We start from the raw sequence: 21,255 nt of genomic DNA, 5'->3' as shown, positions 1-21,255 counted from the left end.
ACACAAAAGCAGTGAGTATATATATATATATATATATATATATATATATATATATATATATATTTATATTCGAATAAAAGTATCTTTTAAAAAGTGCCACGCATCAAAAGATTTGATCTGCTCTTATTTTTATCAAGAATGAAATTGTAAGCTTGTGCAATTTTTTTTTTTTTTTTACAAATTCTCTCAATAAAACTATAAAATACAAGGACATATCTTAACTTTTTCTTTTTGTTGTGTAAAATATATTATACGTGTGCAATACTGCAAATAACATCTTGAACATTCTCTTTTGAGAAAACAGTCACAATCAGCTGAACACGGATTGAACATTTGATAATCAATACAAGATGTATAAAACACAAAGGTACACAAGGCATAATAAAACAGAAACATAAAACACAATATGATATATGAGTATAGAACTGGAATGTGTACTGGATGAAACTGTATACTATGAGGAATATTGTGTAATAAAAGATCTAAATATCACAATTACAAGCAATGTTAATGAATTATAAAGTTCTTTCTCTAAAAGGTTCAAAAAGGAAAGAAAAAAGATAAACCAAAAAGTGCACATTCTAGCATAGAAACAATTACTTATCACACACAATCTGTATCTAATAAAAGATATATAAAATCTATGTAACAGATATGGATGTCATCGGCAGTTTTATACTTATGAAATATTTTATAAGTATATTTTTCATCCAACGAAAGTTAATACAATTAAAAGTTTTGCTTATTATTTTTTAAGAAATAGTAAAATCCATGAAACAATGAAGTAGTATTGGTATCATTAGAAACAGTATTTTTGATAGATCATATCAAATGAATTTAATATCAAGAAAATCTTTTTGTGTATCATATCATTATTTGGGTAAAAATTCATATACATATATTATACGTAGATTACACAAATCTTTTTATCTCTTATTATAATATGATACTAACCTGTAACATAAAGAATGATTTTTATAATCAAGTTTTTTAAAAAAGGTCATTTATAATCATATTATATATATATATATGTGTATATATATATATATATATATATATATATATATATATGTATACATATATATTTGTTATAATTATATAATATATATATATATTATATGTTTGGAAGTAATATAAACTCGATTTTAATAAGTTTTCATATTCAGCTTTTAATATTGTCAACAATTTTTTAAATCATGTTATAAAATAAAAATTAAAAATTATCTTCATTACTAATTCTCAATTTCATACAATAAAGCTAGATAAAGCCATATACAATAAAGTCGGCCTTATTGTTTATTTTTCTTTTTCTCAACTTTTATATAATAGTCAATATTCATTATGATAAATGAATAAGTTTAAAATTTCTTCTCTCTAACGAATCGAGCTATAAATTTATAAAAACAATACGAAAAATTCAAGAGAGTTGAAATCATTCAAAATTCTTTAAATTTATTTATAAGAGACATTGAGAGTCAGATAAATTTTTATTGCTTCTTTCCGATGTTATTTTTTTTCTTTTCTTTCTTTCTTTTTTTAAATATGATAGAGGATGAGATTAATAATTACAATGCTGCAAAAAGCATCTAAATTTTCCTTCAATATGAAGGAATATTTCTTCAAACCAAGAGCTTCTGTGTTGACATTTTGATAATAAAGAAGTATCCCAATAGATTAACTTCAGTCCAATACACATTTCCAATCCTAAAATCTTTTTTTAGGTTTGAATTAATGCACGCAATGAGCCAACCACTGTTTCATCCGTATAAGTCATAGAACTATAGATCGGCAGACTCATTATGTACTTACTACAGGCAGACACATACATACATATTCTATTAATATAATTAAAATTAAAGACTATTAGGGGGGAAGGATGTAGAGCTATTACTGTGAGCCAGACTTAACATTGAGCCACTAAGGCTTTCATCATCTGGATACGATTCTTTTGATGCTTCTGCTATCGCCAGAGCACTGAAATAATGTTAATAACATATTAATAACAGTATAATATAAATCTATCAAATTATTAAAATAGAGTTTAATAATATGAGCCAGTGATTATAAAAGTGATCTAAGTCATATATATTTTTCCTTTTGAGATATTCTGACATTTGGATTTGAATTATTTAAAACTTATTTTTCCATAATGAGGCAAATAGAAAAAGTAAGTATATTAATTATTCTTGAAAATTTTTATGTAATTTAAAAAATGTTTAAAATAGCACTTAATAAAATATGTCTTTTAATATCTCAAATGACTTAATGATAAATAATTTCTATTGTAACATATCATTTCACACATATAAATCGTTGATCATAAAAGTTGTCTATAATATAAAATGTTAATAAGTTAATAATAAACCTAAGGATATTAATTTTTTTTTTTTTATACATTTTATAAATTATAGATATAGAAAGTATATCGACAAATATTTACCTGAATCCTATTCTTGCACTTTCCTCGTCAAATTGTTGTAATTCACGTTCTTGTCTTTCATGTAACAAACGTATTCGTTCGCTGCGCTCGCGAAGAAATTCTTGCGTTTCGAGTTCCATTTTTTGTTCAAGTAAAGCTCGTCTCACAGATACACGATCTTCTAATTCACGTCGTTCACGATTTCTCTGTGCTTCGGCTTGCATTTTATTTTTAGACTGATACGCGATCAAAATCTCTAATTCATAATTTAACCTTTCCTGTTACAAAGGTAATTATATCTTTAAAATTAACATCCAGCAGAGTTATAAATCTAATTAATTCAAATATATTAATAAATATGAGATGTTTGTATGTAAACAATATATATAATATTGAACCTTAAGATTATGACACTGGACTTCCTGCGATTCATCTAACCGTATACTTTGTTTCTGAAGCATTTCAGCAATACTCTGTTCATATTGATCTCCTAAAAGTGCAAGTTTTCGCCTCTGTTCCTCTTTTAATTTCTTTATAACTGCTTTCTGTTCATCCTTTGGAGTTGTTTGCAATATCTGTGCTTTTAATGCCTTATATTGTCTGGTCTGTATTTTACAAGTTTCCCTAAACTGTTTACGAATTTGCATTTCTTTTTGCTGAAACGATTAATATTAGAAGCAAGTATATATACATTTTTTTCTGTTTTGATTTAACTTATTATAAATTAAAAAACGGATTTTAGATATTTCTTACCTTGAGGCTCTTTGGCTGCTGCTTAAGTTCAAGTGCATGCTTCTTACGTAAATCACGTTCAGCCCGTTGCATATAATCCTGTTGATTACAAAGTTCAGTAGCATGTTGGCGAAGAACTTGATCTTCTCTAAGAGCATGTACTGCTCTTTGTTGTCTGTATTCTAATTCTTGAGTCTTTTCATGATGCCGTAACAGCATAGCATGTGCTTGTTCTAATTGTTGTTGTCTTTTGTTCAATTCCTAGAATATGAATTGAAAAGTCATATTTAATAAATGAATACACACAATCAACGAAATTTATAATAACATAAACAATATATTACTAACTTCACGTAAAAGCTCTTGTTCAAGACTGTGAAAGATAAGCAACTTTTTTCTTCTGAATTTACGTATCTCAAGATCAAGATATTCTCTTTGTCCTCTAGCTAAACGTTGTTCTTCTTGTGCCTCCATTTGTCTTAAATTATCTTTTTGACTTTGAAGAGTAGCATCCCTTTGTCGCTTTGGTGTTACTTCATCCTGAGAAAGTTCTTTTTTCCATCTTTCTTTGTATGCCTATAATCAAACAAAGAATAATAAGTTTACAGCGAATTTTTCCTATAATATAAATTGATTCAATATAATAAAGATTTAATTACTTTGTACTCTCGTTTCTGTTGAGCTTCAAGAGCTTTTCGATCAGCTTCTTGCCTACTTGTTATTTCTTTATGAAGTTTCTTTTCCGCATTTTGGTTCTGTTTAAGTTTACGTTCCAATTCTTGGTAATGCCTAAGCTGTAACTTCTCCAATTCTTTACTAAATTGTTGCAATAATGTTTCATATTCCTTATCTAATAACTGTTTATGGGATTCCATTTCCATTTTACAACGTTCTTCCAATTTAACCTATAAAGTTAAAATTAACATTAATCATTAAATACCAATACAAATATTATCTTGAGATTTACCAAAGCTCCTTGATGTTCTCGCCTCATCCTCTTATAACCACTCATTTGCTCATGCATTTCCTCTTGCATATGTTCCTTTTGTTGTTTGGTCACAATTGATGTTGTTCTAATGGTTGCAAAATTATTGGCACCATGTTCAAGCAGATTAGCTGTGACACCACCAGTCGTTATTTTATGTCGATTTCTAACAGAACCAGTGGAATAGTCATTTGAATCTGCATTAGGCAGTGGTAAGCTGTTTGTGGAGGAACTTTGAGAACTCGCTGATACTCCCATTGAATGGATTGAATGCTCTGAGGTAATTGAATTACTTTTGCTACTATCACCACCAGTTTGTTCATCAGGAGTATCTTTAATCAAAATTTTACATTATTACAGACGTAAATATATAAGGAAGATTTAAAATAATAATATTAATAGTATACACACCATCAGCATCCCCAACTGTACTTTCAGTTTCACATGCATCTATCATTAAAATCTTTTTCATTTTGCGATAATTTAAATTATCTAGCTCTCTAACAGCAGCTTTCGTTCTTTGAATCAAATCTATTAAGACTTGTGGAGAACGTGTTCTTGTAACAAACTGATGCTATAAAATAGAAAATCTATAAGAAGATAATCAACCAGACAGTATACTAGTTTTATATTAAAAAGCATCAAAACTGTTTTAAATAGGTAATCAATTTAACAATTGTATATTCATAATATATAGCAATAACGTACAGACAACAGTGTACCAGATGTTGGTCTTTCATTAGGACTTTTTGTAAGACAAACTTCAACAAAATGTCGAAAAACATCAGTCCAGTCTGGTGAATTCAAAGCTGGAGTATCATTTTGTGCAATATGATACAAAGCACTCATGGCATTCATATTAAAGTAAGGAGGCTTTCTCTCAGCTGAAATAATTAAAATTATATGTATATATATATATAAAACTTTGAATATTTATATTGACAGATAGTAAGAGTTAATAACATTAAAATAAACGTACCTAGTTCAATGCATGTAATTCCTAATGACCATACATCCACTTTACCATCATATTGCCCTTCATCCATAGCTAATATCACTTCTGGTGCCATCCAATATGGAGTTCCTACAAAGCTATTTGCTGGACATTTTATACTAGCAGAACCAAAATCTGCCAATTTTACTGTTCCATTTTCAGTGAGAAGAATATTTCCTGCTTTAACATCCCGATGGATTCTTCCAAGAGAATGGAGGTAATGTAAACCACGTAAAACTCCTTCACAGATTGCTGCTATTTCATCTTCTTTTAAAGGTCTTTTATGTACCTCTATAATATCTGATGCAGACCCAAGACAATATTCCATCACCAACTATAAAAAAATATTATTCCAATAAAACAAAAAGTTTTATAAAAATAATTTCTAATCATTTTTTTTACATACCCAGGCAGTGTGGTCCCTGAGGTAACAACCCTTATATTCTATAGTATTTGGGTGATTGAGTTGCCTAAGAAAACGAATTTCTTTTAAAATATCTTGCCACTTTTCAACCGTTTGTTTTCCCAAATATGACATTTTCTTAATAGCAACAATTTCTTTGGTAACCAGGCATCGGGCATAATAGACAGCTCCAAAGCTACCATGTCCAATTTCCCGAAGGTCTTCAAATATCTTCTCCGGATCATTTTTCTCAAATAATTCTGCGATCTCTGGATCTTTAAGGCTACCGGGTCTTGAAACAGCTGGCATAGTAGAGAAATTGATGAATTAATGGCCGAGGCCTATTTCACAGACACCGTGCCTCTTTATTTAATAATAAAAGATGTTTCTAATCCTTTAATCTGTATGAATTCTCTGTCAATCCATTCCCAAGAATAACATTATATCTGGAAAAAAAAAAAAGAAAACAAAAGGGGAAATTTTATAGACAATCCAAGATCTTAAAACAATCTCAACAAGAAATTTGGATCAACAAGGATTGTAAGAAAATAGAAAAACATTTAACACCATAGGATAATATACTTATGCATACATACATACATCATACATATAATATATATATATATATATATATATATATATATATATATAATTGAAAGATACATATATTGAAAACTAATAAGTTAAATACGAAAGAATTACGATGATTATCATATATCATCATCATCCTTGTTGATCGTGCAAACACAACACGTATTCTCCGAGAATCCTTGTTAAGAATCGAATCGCCGGAAAAGGGTTTACTTTTAAGGCAAGGGAATCGTGAACCTAAGGCGGTCGAAGAAGTGGTATGTCGAGAACGCGCATTCTCCGCGCTCGCACGTGAAATCGCCGAAGAGAATTTTTTGGCGTTTTGGGGGAAGTGCGCCGTGGTAAAGAAATAAGAGGGTGTTATCGCGTTGTTGATCGGTTGAGAAGACAACAAGTATGACGAGTTTCGCGTTAAATTCGCAGGAGATGGAAAATGCGGGCGTAAGGAGGGTTGGGTCTTGTTCATTCGGGACGATCGCGTCCGAGCAAGCGAGCGAGGCATCGAACGCAGAAAAAGATAGGGAAGAAAAAGAAAGAAAAGAAGAGAAGAGAAGAGAGGAGAGTGAGTGAGATAGATAGATAGAGATAGAGAGAGAGAGTGAGAGAGAGAGAGAGAGAGACAGGGGAAAAGACTAGAAGAGTGAGAGAGAAAGAGAGGAAGATAGAGAGAGATGATAGATAGATAGATAGGTAGATATATAGATAGATACAGAGAGAAAGAGAGAGAGAGAGAGAAAAGGAAAGAAAATAAGAAGGACGAAACGAAAAGAAAATCAAGAAAAGACGAAAGAAAGAGACAAACGAGGAATTGATGAGGGGCCAGAAGAAGATCGTCCTCGTTCTCGTCGTCGTCGTCACTGTAATCAAGGAGGTAAGTCGTGCGTCCGCATTGGTCCGATGACATCCCCGTGTCCTGGACGAACGACTGCTTCCCGGCGAAATGCGGTTCAAGTTCACGAACGATCTCGATCTCTCTCTCTCTCTTTCTCTCTCTCTCTCTCTCTCTCTCTCTCTCTCTCTCTCTCTCTCTCTCTCTCTCACTCTTTCATTGCAATCGCAAAGAGGGTAAAAAATAATATTCACCTCCAAAATGGCGAGTGAGTGAGCAGCACGGAGGCATGCGCGCAACTCGAAGAAAATTCACTTCACAAGAGGCAGCTCTTTTTTCTGAACCACGATGATCCTTCAAACATATTAAGATCCGGTGGATCCGTGAGATCTTTCGTCCTATGAGAAATGCACCGCACCCCGGAAAACGACGTACACGCCCCGTACGTGTCACGCAAACTTACGCACGCACACACACACGCACACGAGACGCGACGAGAAAAACTGCAGTGGCAATCTCGACGCGATACACGGCACGACACACACCGTTTGCCCGGATGCCTAAGAGAATTTCGCGAAACTTTTTCACGCCTTTTCGCTTTCCTATACCGTCGTGTTCTGTTACGACTGTCGAGCCGTCTGTCGATGATCTGTGGCGCTCTACGTTGGTAGACTTTGTAACTAAATGGTACTTGGATTGCCGGTAAATGCGAAAGGTCTTTTTTGCTTCTGTCTTTTCTTCTTGCATTAGTACCCCCTACCGTTACCGAATTCAAATTCGTTACTCGTCTTTGGAAACATTCAACGATCGTACCCGCGAAATGTCCATAAGTTATTCCATCTCTCCCGTCGATGATTATAAAATACGCTCGTCAGCCTAACCGGTTCGTAACTTTTATATTATTTAATGTTTTAATCAAAATCAATGAAGCTTTTGGGGTTGTAGAAAATAATGAAATTGAAATTTTTTATTTTTCTTATTAGATCATATATTTTGTTTTACTGATTTAGCTTATATACCTGTGCTTTGATTAAATCTATAAATAGAATATATATGACACATTTGTTTTGGGATAGATAGATAGAAATATTTATTTATTACTTATTAAATCAATTGTATTCCATATTTTCCATTAACGACGAAAGGAATGTATTACCATTTATAAGCTTTGTTGTACCCACGATAAATTCAACATTTACTAAAAGAAAGTTATTTCATATATTTATTTTCATTATCTATCATTTGTATCATAAAACGTAATACTTACGATCCTCTTGTTGAGATAAAAATCGTAAAGCTGATATCTCTGCAAATGTGCATCCGCCGATAAAAAATATTAAAACTAATTTTGGAGGATCAGAATTTGAGTCTTCGCTGGTAATAGAATTTCCTATAAAAAAGTTTATTATTACGTTTTAATATCATACTTTTCTTCAAAGTGATAAAAGATTCATACTTCTTCCTGTAAATGCTACATTATATGAAACATTCGTTACAGTAGGTCCTGGTAATAAACCCATCACGTCGTTTAATCCTTGCCAACCATTTGGTTGAACTAATTGTTCTGCCAATCTAATACTAAGAGGTGCATATATAGAATGTACGTAACTAATATCTTTGGGCGTTATTTCGCTTTCATCTTCTACCGTAAGACGCAATGCTTTTCTTAATACAGTATATTGACGTATAGATTGCTGTGCTTTTAACAAACCAGCTTTTTCTAAATTTAAAAGCGTTGGTAAATGTTGATATCCATAAGTTTGTATTATTTCTCTTTTATAATAATCTAATAATTTTGGTTTTAAACCAGAATTTGTTAATGATTGTATACAAAGAAGGCGAAGCACTTTGAGCAATGGTTGTTGTTGAGCTATTAAATCTTCTATATATGAATTGGGTTTGTCTGTATCGATACAATTTAACAATTCTTGTTCAATTTGTAATGATTCTAAAAAGCTGTTGGAATCAGTGACTTCCTTTATCATTTCTGCTATCGTTGTATCTATTGAAAAAACGTTATTTCTAAGAATGTTTAAAATGTTTAACATACCATCTTGAATAACTTACGCCTTGCTAAAGATTGTTTTGTTGCCAACATATGTGGTAGTTTAGCAACAAATTGTTTTATTTCTTGAACACTCTTATCCCCATGTCGTTCATCAAATTGTGACGAAATAACTTTAGCTTTTTTACTAAGCACTGGACCTACTCCATTGAAATTTTTATCCCTGTAAATCATAAAGATATAAATGCTATCATAAAAAATACAAAAAATTTATATTTACCTAATTTCAGCAAATAATTCCTCTCCAGAGTTAAGTATAATTTGTTCTTTCTCATTGAGAGACATTACAGTTGGAGACTCATCAGAATCATGAAACTTTCTGGCAGGCAACTGTACGGTATCTGAAATTTATTCATTCGATATCGATACATATACATAATTCTTATAAATAACATTATATCAAAGAAAAAGTAATTTCTAACAAATACTTTACTGTATTTTATGCCAAATATCTCATCTATTAAACCTTCATAAGTTAATTGAGTAACTAAGGGTGATAATAAATCCACAGATCTATCTAGTAACAATAAATGTTCTATAGGTGTTGGTTGTAATACATTCATTTTACTATCTTCTTCTTCTCGATTTAATCTTTCCAATAATTCACATACTTTAGCAGCGGCAGGTCCTCTACCTGTAACCTTTGGAATCTTTCCATATAATCTTTGTAGACTTTGAATAGCTTGGGCTACTTGATATAAACAAGTAGGATCGTTTTCCAAATAAAATTCTTTGAATGATTCATTAAGTTCCATAGAAAGAAGATCGCTATCAAATGGAAATATATCACATTTAAATTCTTCTATTAATGTAAAGCTACCAAAAACACCTCGGTTTTGAAGTTTCTTTTGACACAACAGGCTTTTCCTTGGTACAAAAAATAAATGAAATTCCTTACGAGGTCTTTTACCTTCTTCTCTGTTAAAGTATATGCATATTATAATACAAATATTGAAAATATCATAGAAATTTTTTATATAACGCATACCCATGTACATTCTCAGCTACTAAATCCATCAAAGCTAATTGTGGTCTAGTGATAAATATAATATTTGCAATAGTAGAAGGTATAGATAATGTTCCTCCACATAATGGATATATTTTGACAACATCATGCTCTTGTAACAGATTATATTTTGCAACGAGTCCAATCGGACCAGCAAGTGACTCGTCCCAAATAATTGCCTATTAAAATAGAGTTGTACGTATAGGATACATACATATAAAAAAGAATTAGATATTATCCATACGATCAATTATTACCTTTGTACCATCGCATTGTTCGAACAAATGTAACAATTGTTTTCTTGCTTGTTCTTGTATAAGAGCGACATTTAATCTTCCACTTGATAAATGTGTCAAAGACATTACAAATATATTTAATACCTATTATATATTATAAAATAAATAGAATTATTAATATCCATTCATTTTTAATATTTTGACAGCTTGATATTAGATAGAATCAGATTTATGGCTATACACAATTCACTGGCAATCTGAGAAAACATAAAGTTTAGCTCATAGTTACTCATCACTCTTATTCATTCTTTGATTATAAAATTGTGAACCAATTTCGTTAGTTTGTTTTCGTTTCTTCTTTTTTATTGATCAATGCCAAATGAGATCGATAAAATGTAAAATTTAAAAAGGATAAAAGTGATTCGTTGATGTCGGGACAAGGGCCATTTTGAGAACGACATCTGGTAACTGAAAATTTGAAATTCACGATATCGAGCTGTTTCAAGTTGACTAATAACTGTGTGATAACTGTGCCTATAGGGAATTCTTATTTCTAACACGATAGCAAAGTATGCACTTCTAATAACCCTGTTTTTTATTATTATTATAGATTATTCTGTACAAGAAGGTATCTCAAGTTTTTACTTTATTTCTATTTATAGTAATTTAGTGTCGATTAAGAATTTTAATTAACGCGCGTTGTAATTCAACCACGTTTTAATTTTTTCCTGCCAATGAAAATGTGTGTGTTAACTTGTGTTTTTAGACCGCCTTTTACGTATAAGAGGGCGTTCGAGTACTAACCTCTGAATCGAGGAAGGAAATTGATGGGCTTGGTGCTGCAGTTAGCGTCGGTGTGCGTAAAATGGCGGACGGTGACATTGATTTGTACGCCGATGATCTCGAGCAAGATTTCGCGCAGGTAATTCGATCTTATCTTTGATAATAATACAGAGTTGAATATTATTCGTAATTATTAAGAGCGAGAATATTAAAAGAAATCAATAGCCGATAGTGATAAAAACACGCGTTAGTATATCGGAGTGTTCGGCGTCATGGAGGAGCGATGTTAACGATCGCTCGATGAACTCTGCGAAGTCCTTATGCCCGAAATACCAGTATTATCGTGATCTGCTTTTGTGTGAAAGCAATCGGAATACGCGAAGTATATTCACGAAAACTTTTTTCTAAACTACGTTTCACAAATAGTGCGTTTTGTGTACACGCGTAAAAAACTTCGGACCTAGCACAAATACGAGTAATAGAGGTTTCCAGCAGGAAAATCAAAATGGTGTTAGCGGTAAGGCAAAAATGTCGTAGTATTATTTCCACTTCGATTATCAAATTTTAGTTGTATGGAGCACTGCATTTGCACTGCATGTGAAATCTAATCTATAATGAAAATTTTATCTCATTGAGAAAAGAATATTTTAAAAGCGTGTACCATGTGAATAAATTTCTATTAAATTTATCAACTCTAAGTTTGCATTAAAGCAAGTATTTGGTGGCTGCCAGAATATATGCTTTATTACATGGTAAATTATAACACAGATTATCATGTATACTTTCATTGTTATTTAACAATATGTTTTTTTGTTGAATATGCTTTAGGACGAATTTGCGGGTGATGGAGTGGATTTGTACGACGATGTAATCGCAGCTCCAGCAGGCGGTAATGGTGGTGTTTCCAGTGGGAATACCGGGGATGGAGGCGGTGATACTACATCCACAAATGAGGAGACTAATGGGAATGCACCTTATCATCAGCTTGGAAACAACATCCAACCTAATCAAATAGGAAGACGTCATCAACTATACGTTGGCAATTTAACTTGGGTATATAACAATACGTATTTTTTTTTTTTTTTTTTTTTTTTTTTTTGTATAAATTTAAAATGTACTTTGCATTTAAATATTACATATAAAATTAGAATGTAAATAAAACATTAAAATTTAATTAAAATTTAATTGAAAATTGAATAAAACCTATAAAATCAAATTGTAAAAGCCATGTTCATTTTATTTTTATAGTGGACGAGTGATCAAGACATAACTGATGCGGTCCAAAGTATTGGTGTATCTGATTTTGTTGAAGTAAAGTTCTTTGAAAATAGAGCAAATGGACAATCTAAAGGTTTCTGTGTAATTTCTCTGGGTTCAGAACAAAGCATGAGAATTTGTATGGAAAGATTACCTAAAAAAGAATTACATGGTCAAAATCCAGTTGTAACATTTCCGACAAAGCAAGCTTTAAATCAGGTAAATAAATGTTGTATTAGATGAATGATATGAAAGTTAAGAAATAAAGGAACTAAATAGAGTATAATTAATAAACTTTTTATACTACTAGTTCGAATCTCAATGCAAGACACGACCAGCACCTGCTCCCCAGCAAAGTCAGAGTCAACGTCCTCATAATCCGCACCAACATCAGCCACCTATGCCACCTCATCAACAACATCCACAACATCCACAACATCCTCAACATTCTCAACAAAATCATGGTCCTAGAATGATGATGGGCCCTCCACAGGGTGTCAGACCACAAAGAATGCCACCACCAGGTATGGGGCCACCTGGACCTGGTGGGCCTGGTCAACAAGGTCCGCCTCGAATGCATGGACCACCTATGGGTCCAGGTCCTGGACCACACCATCCTTTACCTGGACATCCTAATCAAGGTCCACCTCCACCAGGATATCAGCAAGCACCATGGAATGGTCCTAGACCAAATGGTCCACCTGGACCACCAAGAGGTCCAAGTGGACCTGGTGGCCCACCACAGCAAGGACCTCCAGGACCCGGACCTGGACAGCACAGACCACCAGGCATGGTATGTGATAGATATAAATAGCATGAGATGTAATAAAGACAATGTACAGATTTCTAAGTACATATAAATTTAATAATATATTAAATGGAGTTTATATAAAAAGAGTTCTTGCCAACACATTTTTTATGGCTATATTTCTTATATATTTTCATCAAAAGTTTCTTTAAAAAATGTTCAAACCGAGCAGAATCTCGTAACGTATTACATTATAATTTTTATATTTATTGAAATTTTTCTAAAATCCTTTTTTTCTATATATGAAAAATGAAAACATTGATATAACAGATAACCAAATAAATGAAGATTCTGCAAAGTTGTTAGTTCTTCTAGTTTTTTCTTTTTTTTTTCTCATTTAGAAACTCATATTACTGCTTAAAACTTTAATAAGTATCATACAAGTTTGAATATTTTTTGCACTTACATGTCTTACACTATGAATAGAGTTGTACTAGAGACCTTTCAGAAGCCAGTTTTCATATATCACAGGTAACTTATAATGAAGTTCTGTTTTTTATCTCCTCTGAAAAACAAAAGCAACTATAAAAAAACAACAATAAAATTCCTATATAATTAACAAGATACAATCGGAGTATATGAAGGTTATTATATGAAATTGGCACATAATAAATAACTGGCTTTGATAATAAATTATTGAAGCACAATTTTTAAGATTAGTAACTTCTTTACTTCTTGATTATTGAACTTCCATGAGAGTATATTAATAATATATATGTATTTATATATACGTTATATTCTTTATTCCTATATATATTATGAATATATAAAGTTATTTTTATTTTTTCAATAATTGTTATTTATAAAAATATAAATAAATACCATTTGCAAATGGATATATGAAGTAAAACTATTTCTTTGCTCTCATTCAGCAATTTCATGGTGGTCCACCTGGACCCCCTGGTCAGGGTCCTCCTCGTGGACCACCTGGACATCCTGGAGGACCTCCAGGTGACCCTAGGGGTGCTCAACCACGACCAGAATGGAATCGACCACCAGGTTTGTAAATTATTAAGAGAAACCGCGTAATGATTAACCATTTGAAACATCTTGGATTTATATGCTTTCTTTCTATTTGTAATATAAATATAGGTATTCTATAATTGCACATTTGTGTGTTCCCATGTTAGTGTTATAATCTGTACAATAGCCCACATATGTTTTTCCAAATATATATGCTGACAAGATTATTCAATGTGCATAGGAATGCATCATGGGCCTCAGGGACCACCAGGTTTCCCTCAACATCAACATATGCAAGGCCCACAACCTGGCCAAGGGCCACCACAGAGAGGACCTCCTCCAGGTTCTATGGGTGGTGAGAGTTTTGAAACGTTCATAAAGTGTTATTAATGTCATTCAGTGCCAATTGTTATAGTAGTGCATGATATTGAGGGAAATTTATTTTTAACATATGCATAAAGATACAAGGTGTTTCAAACAACTATATTTGTAAAACAAATGATTATTATTAAGTTTGTAACATTCATGTAATATGTAACAGTAATATTATTAACACATTATTTATTTATTTTTTTCTCCGAGGTGAAATATTTTTATTATCTTTAATTTATTTACTTATTTTTTTATTTCATAGAAAGTTAAATTAATTGCATGAATGTTTTAACGAGAATACAACTTGATTTAATTTATAAGGAAAAAAAAATCAAGCCCAAATAAATTAAAGATACACTAAATATATGAAAAGATATATATATATATATATATATATATATATAATTCCTAGTAGCGTATATAAAGTAATTATATATGCTATCGCACCCTAAAATCAATATTGATCAGGAATGTTACCAGGTCCGGGCGGTCCTCCTCCTGGACATGGCGGACCACCTCAGGGACCACCTCAAGGACCTCCAGGAGGGCCGGCACCGCATGTAAATCCAGCATTTTTCCCACAAGGACCACCTCATCAACATCCAGGACAACATCCTCCAGGTCCTCCTGGTCCTCCTCATGGTCCGCCTCATGGTCCGCCTCATGGACCACCCCATGGACCACCCCATGGGCAACCGCATGGACCACCGCATGGACCACCGCATGTACCACCGCATGGCTATGGGCCACCTGCAGCACAGGTATAAGCTATATAAGAAAAAATATTTACTTGGAAAGCTTTAATCTTAATAACTTTTATATAAACGTACTTTTAGCCACCTTATGGTGCGCCAGGGCCTGATCATCGTCCTGAAGGTCCTCCTCCGCTTACGGATCAAGAATTTGAAGAAATAATGGGACGCAATAGAACAGTGTCCTCTTCTGCTATAGCCAGAGCAGTATCGGATGCTGCGGCAGGAGAATATGCAAGCGCCATTGAAACCTTAGTTACTGCAATTTCTTTAATAAAACAATCTAAAGTAGCTGCAGATGATAGATGCAAAATATTGATCAGTTCGCTTCAAGATACTCTGCGAGGTGTTGAAACAAAGAGTTATGGTTCTGCTCGCAGAGGTGAGTAAATATTTTAGATTATGTATGTATATACATACATATGTATATACATATAAATGACAAAGTATAGCGAGGAATTATGTAACATTGTTTTCTTCGATTATTTGAAATGTTACAATGTTAAAAATTTGTTTTTTTAGAACGTTCTCGTTCGCGAGACAGAGAACGTAGTCATAGAAGACGCCGTGAACGATCTAGAAGTCGTGATCGAGAATATAGAGAACGTAGCAGGGACAGAGATAGAGAACGAGATAGAGAACGTGATCGTGAAAGAGAAAGAGATCGTGATCGTGATAGGGAACGTTATTATAGTGAACCGTATCCCCGAGAAAGATCACGCAGCAGAGAGAGAGACCGTGATCGAGAGAGAGATCGGGAATACAGAGAGAGAAGCAGAGAAGAAAGGTAAGCGCAATTTTCAACAAATTATTTCTCTCACACCCTGTATTGTAATTAATTATAGTATGTATATTTGAAATAACTTAGTTAAAAATTGGTCAACTCGCAAACCATCCCGTATGGGGTACATACAGTACAGCTCAAGTGTATAAACTCATGTGCAACACAACATACGTCTTAAGCAAGAAACCTAAGCATATGTTGATATTTGGAATAGTGATCATTCCAAGATTATTTAAGTGTTCTTGCTCTTCAGATAAAGAAAGAAAAAAAAAACAAAAAAAGAACGTTGACAATTCTCAAAAATACTTAGGAAAACTTTATTAAACCCAAAAATAATTGAATATTGAACAATTTCATGAAACTGCATTGTGAGTTATAATACATGAAAATCATAACTTATGATTAAATTCAACATAGTGGGTTTGTTTACTTATTGAAAAAAATCAAGTTCTAATATTTAAAATCTTGAAAAGAAAATATTACGTGTGTGTTATTTTACACAACTAATGACATATATAAAAAATTGATCTTAAAGTCTATAAGTCATCAATACAAATGTGAAAGAGAAATTTAGAAAAAAATTAGCATTTAATTGTATTATAAATATGTTACTTTAAACACAATGACTTTTTTATAAGTCAGTGTTAGTACTTTGAATGAATGATTTTCAGCATTTGTGAACTTCTCATCAATGTGTTTGTTGTTGAGTGTAAGAGTATTATATACTCGGTTATAATAGGATTGAAAGTATTAAACATGATATTTAAAATATTTTAAAAATACATCGCATATATGTCAAATTCCGGCTGATTAATTAAATTTCATATTTATTTTCATATTTATTTTTTATTAGGAAGATAAAATCACATTATATGAATGTATTGCTAAATTTTGACATGTATTGTTAAAAATTGATGAAGATCAACAGCCAGAATTTGATAGTACAAAATATTTCTTTGGTATATTGGCCAATTGATACTTGTCGAATCGATTTTCTTATTATGTACCTATGGTATATAAAATAAAACAGTATATACCTTAAACTGTAATATAATTAGTATTAAGTTACTAAACAATAGATTATATAGATGACCAAGTTAGAAATCAAACTTCTTCATTTTAATGTACAACCGTTTGAATTTTTTTAAAAGCAATTTGCGTTTGTAGGAAAAAGTTCATATTTTTTTCTACAGTATGAATTTTATTCATATGTTGACAAGAGATTATTTAATATGAATAGAAATCGGAAATATTCCATATAATTCTGTATAGAAGCGGATTTTTATTTCTATTTTTAATGTGATTCCGCATTTTTCGAGTGTCATTAAATATGTGAAATATTAGTACCATTGTAGCAAATAAATTTAATAATGCGGTGAAATAATATATACATTCATGGTAGTACTTCTTGGTAAGATATATTTTGATATAAATGTATAATCTCTCGATTTAGAGTGTGTGTATATACATATATATATATTTATATTTATATATATATTTTATTATATTTATATTTAGATATATATAATTTATATATATAAATATTTATATATATAAACAAATAAAAATTTAAATGCAATGAACATTTCGAAAAAATATATGTTTATTATTTATAATTCTTTGATGCAACCAAAATAATTATCTTCTTTAATATTTTTTGATTAATCATTAAATATGTGTGAATGTAGAAGATTTTATTAATTAAAAAAAATCTAACAGATTTTATTTATTATATGTCTGATGTATATAAATTTACAAAAAGTTATAAAAACTTTTTAAAATATAATTGAATAATTTGATAGAAGAATATTCTATCTTTAAGAGAGCATTATTTTTGTCTTTATTTCAAAGATGTGATAAAATGTATTAACGAACATAGTCATTTTTAATTATTACTAAATAAAGATTTTATATAATATAATCACATTAGCGCATGAGCAATAGTACTCGAATTAAAAAACTTGAAAAATATGTCAATTAATTATATTTATTTTTATGTCTTTTACCATTTGTTAAAGAGTATTATCAAGTAATTAGATATTTACTGCATTTTTATTTTTTATTTTAAAGAAAGATTTTTATACAAATTTAAAGTCTGATTATATTGGTAATACACCGATGATACATTTATTTCATTTTTATTGAAACATCACAAAATGATTTATCTAATATGCATATATGTATTATGAATATGATGCTACGTCATTCAAATGATATGAAATATAGAGTTAGTATTTTATATTAAAGTACTACCAAAAAATTATATATATAAATTTAAATCATTCTTTCATATACATTTCTCTTTGTTTAAAATTTGAAATCAACACTTAAACAGAATCAACATATAATGTACATATGCAGTTTAATTGCATTTTCAATGCTTATGCTATATTTTATGTAAAACAATTTTACTGCATATGCACTATACGTACATGTATATTTATATATATATATTTTTTTTAAACATGTCACGTTCTCTTTTTAAAATATAATTTTTAAAAGAGATAATTAATTGTAAGATACAAATATAAGTTACATACAGATTGATTTAATATATGCATAATAAGAAAAGATGCGATAATTTTTTACATATATATATATTTTTTTACATAGGGTTTATTTATTTTGATTTTTATTTAAAAAAAATTGAATATATATATAACTAAAGTACAAATTTTACTTAATATATTTTCTCCTAACAAATTAGAAGCCTGGTAAAATAGTATTAAAAAATCATAACACAAAATATGCATTTTTCATTAGTACGACACGTCAGTCAGCCAGGCCAAGAGTAAAAGAAGAACCGCCAGAGGCGGCTCCTGTCTCGTCTTCCAAGGCGTCTAGGTAATCTCCTTTTTTTTTCTTAAAATGAATGCATGTAAATACAAGTCCCATGTATCACAAATACATATTGTCAGTAAACATAAAACTAAACGAATATAGAAAGCATATTAAAGCGATGCCATATAATAACTTGTAACTTACACATATTACCATTTAAAGAAATTAAAAACTATAATAAAAATATATCATGGACTATAATTATTAAATAATAAGTTTGAAGTATACCTGCAACATGATAGCATGTTTAAGAGATTAAACGTACATTGCAATGTACAATTCTGTGCTCTTTATTATTTCCATTATATTTTCTTAATGGGTATGGTATACCTCTCCTATTTAATTACCAAGTGTTATATCAAACCAATAGATATATACAAGAAGAATATATTATTTATAATAAAGAGAATTTATTTTTTTTTTTACAAGTTATATTTGTTTTAGAAATTTTTTAAAATGTATCATTAAAGTGAAAACAACAATAGACAACAACGGATTAATTTAACGTATTCTCAATAATTTTAGATAATCATTGAAAAAATTTCTTTGCGTAAAATTATTTGACTCCACAACTTCTTTTTCTTGTCAAAATACAAATTAGAAATTTTATGTGTATATATTATATATTTTAATATATATTTTTATTATAAGAAAATAAAAAGAGAAAAAATATAAATATGTAATATATAAAAGCGTGCGATTAATATCTCAGGAAGTTTGTTTAAATATTTTTTTGTAAATTATCAGGAAATTAATGTAATTTATAATTTAGATAGTTAATATTTGGTAAAATAGCGATATACGAAGAGACGTAAGATATAGGTTCAACATTAAAGTAAGATAATTTGGCTGACGTGTCCTGTGTAGGTATTATGACGATCGCTACAGAGAACGTGAACGAGACAGAGATCGAGAACGAGAATCAAGCCGAAGACCATCTGAACGAGAAAGAGAACCTGAACGTGAACGAGAACGGGAACGGGAAAGAGATCGTCGTGATGAAAGAGGAGACTCTTCACATCGGTCAAGACATTAAACGGATTTGAAGAGAACAATATAGTGGAATGATAACGATTACCTACAACATTGTGACCCACAACGTAGTCTTGTTCAAATTAAAAAAAAAAGAAAAAAAAAAGGAACTACCGCTTGTAATTACATGGACATATTCCATGTCCAATCAAGATTCATAAAAGATGTTAACAATGTTTTAGTAGGAAACAAAGATATATATGATACATTTTTTGCATTCAACTTTATATAGTAGATACAATGATAATATGATTTATGCGGTAATTCGTGTGTTTATTATTTCAGTTTAAAAAAAGAAAAAAGAAAAAAAAAAGAAAAAAAAAGCTCACATTTAAGATTCAGTAGAATTATCTTATATTAGTTCACTTACGTTTCTTCTTCTTCTTCTTTACATAATATGCATATTATAAGATTATAATATACGTAAATATAAACATGTGTAATAGCATTATAAGTATAAGGAAATATTCACGTAGTTTTAAAAACTTTAGATTTTTAATCAAGACGATGTGTCGGTGCTTAATTGATTGATAATATTCTAAAAATGAAATGGGTATTTTCCATATAATTAATTGACGCTGAACTAGAAATGAGACAAAGGTGAAGAAAGATATACCAATAAATGTTTAATGCAAGTGCTGGCTCACAACTTTGGGAAGAAGGAAGACATCTTATATGAATTCATCAATCTTCTAGCTACACCACGATGCAAGATTGTATCTTAATATAATACATATATACGCTTTCAAAAATATAACTACTCAATATGTCTACTTTATTCATCTGTACACGCAATATCCTAAAATTGTTATTTTTGTTTCTGTGGTTTTATAGAAGAAGATCCTTCATTCTATAATCTTAAAGCGCTCTAACCGCCTGTTATAATAAATAGTTTATGTTATTCTCTAAGAGAGATTGATTTTTATATTAACTATTGCCTTAATACGAATATATACAGCACACGTTATACATTATCTTGCATATCTTACAAAAAGAAACTTCAACTTTTTAGTAATAACGAGAAGATATATATCTTATATAACGACAATTGATCTTTTCATTTTAAGAAAAATCAACTATATACTTTATTAGATATATTATGCTGTTTAAGGCATTTTATGCACATGTGTCGCAATATTTTAACTTTGTGAGAATTTATCTTCTATTTCGTATTATATAATGTGTTGTTTTATACACATCTGTATTAATATAAAATATAAATGTTTTTCTTCGATATATATATGTGTATATATATATGTGTGTGTATATATATATGTACATATGTATATATATTACGTATGTATATATATATTTCTTTCTGCAATTAATGAATGTAAGATTCTCACAAAGTATTAAACGAGTGTAATTAATCCTGTAAACACACCAACCAACAGTATCCTGAC

The 21,255-nt window shown here is 30.5% G+C and overlaps 3 protein-coding genes across 13 annotated transcripts; 1 reads left to right on the top strand and 2 right to left on the bottom strand.

The window, feature by feature from the left end:
* Positions 1–1,143: 1,143 nt before the first annotated feature.
* LOC122637029 (serine/threonine-protein kinase Tao) lies at positions 1,144–7,574 on the bottom strand. Of its 2 annotated transcripts, none has more exons than XM_043828835.1 (12): positions 7,208–7,574; positions 5,537–5,979; positions 5,116–5,464; positions 4,845–5,020; positions 4,548–4,710; positions 4,119–4,468; positions 3,811–4,056; positions 3,500–3,727; positions 3,173–3,412; positions 2,818–3,075; positions 2,441–2,697; positions 1,144–1,974 (listed from the first exon to the last, which is right to left on the bottom strand). In XM_043828835.1, exons 2-12 carry the CDS (start codon positions 5,840–5,842, stop codon positions 1,854–1,856), a joined length of 2,694 nt encoding a protein of 897 aa, XP_043684770.1. In that variant the 5' UTR covers positions 5,843–5,979; positions 7,208–7,574; the 3' UTR covers positions 1,144–1,853. The 2 variants fall into 2 exon arrangements, with proteins under 2 accessions (XP_043684770.1, XP_043684771.1); XM_043828836.1 differs by lacking the exon at positions 7,208–7,574 and adding an exon at positions 6,927–7,126.
* Positions 6,977–20,609, top strand: LOC122637030 (cleavage and polyadenylation specificity factor subunit 6). 10 transcript variants are annotated; one of them, XM_043828839.1, is made up of 13 exons: positions 6,977–6,995; positions 11,027–11,182; positions 11,872–12,096; positions 12,292–12,519; positions 12,611–13,093; positions 13,535–13,579; positions 13,981–14,107; positions 14,313–14,426; positions 14,912–15,204; positions 15,280–15,577; positions 15,718–15,982; positions 18,743–18,823; positions 19,688–20,609. In XM_043828839.1, exons 2-13 carry the CDS (start codon positions 11,126–11,128, stop codon positions 19,854–19,856), a joined length of 2,385 nt encoding a protein of 794 aa, XP_043684774.1. In that variant the 5' UTR covers positions 6,977–6,995; positions 11,027–11,125; the 3' UTR covers positions 19,857–20,609. The 10 variants fall into 10 exon arrangements, with proteins under 10 accessions (XP_043684774.1, XP_043684775.1, XP_043684772.1 ...); XM_043828840.1 differs by lacking the exon at positions 6,977–6,995 and adding an exon at positions 7,702–7,836 and having other exon boundaries at positions 14,924–15,204; XM_043828837.1 differs by lacking the exon at positions 6,977–6,995 and adding an exon at positions 7,702–7,836.
* On the bottom strand, positions 8,019–10,640 carry LOC122637034 (vacuolar protein sorting-associated protein 33A). The gene is made up of 8 exons (XM_043828853.1): positions 10,282–10,640; positions 10,007–10,203; positions 9,452–9,936; positions 9,239–9,359; positions 9,021–9,181; positions 8,410–8,955; positions 8,221–8,343; positions 8,019–8,151 (listed from the first exon to the last, which is right to left on the bottom strand). The coding sequence occupies exons 1-8, from the start codon at positions 10,384–10,386 to the stop codon at positions 8,063–8,065; spliced, it is 1,827 nt and encodes a 608-aa protein (XP_043684788.1). The 5' UTR covers positions 10,387–10,640; the 3' UTR covers positions 8,019–8,062.
* Positions 20,610–21,255: the final 646 nt, after the last annotated feature.

Source organism: Vespula pensylvanica, chromosome 24 (genome assembly GCF_014466175.1).
Source record: "Vespula pensylvanica isolate Volc-1 chromosome 24, ASM1446617v1, whole genome shotgun sequence".
In the NCBI taxonomy this organism is placed as follows: domain Eukaryota; kingdom Metazoa; phylum Arthropoda; class Insecta; order Hymenoptera; family Vespidae; genus Vespula; species Vespula pensylvanica.
Note: the sequence above shows the minus strand (reverse complement) of the source record. Positions and strands in the feature narration are given on the sequence as shown.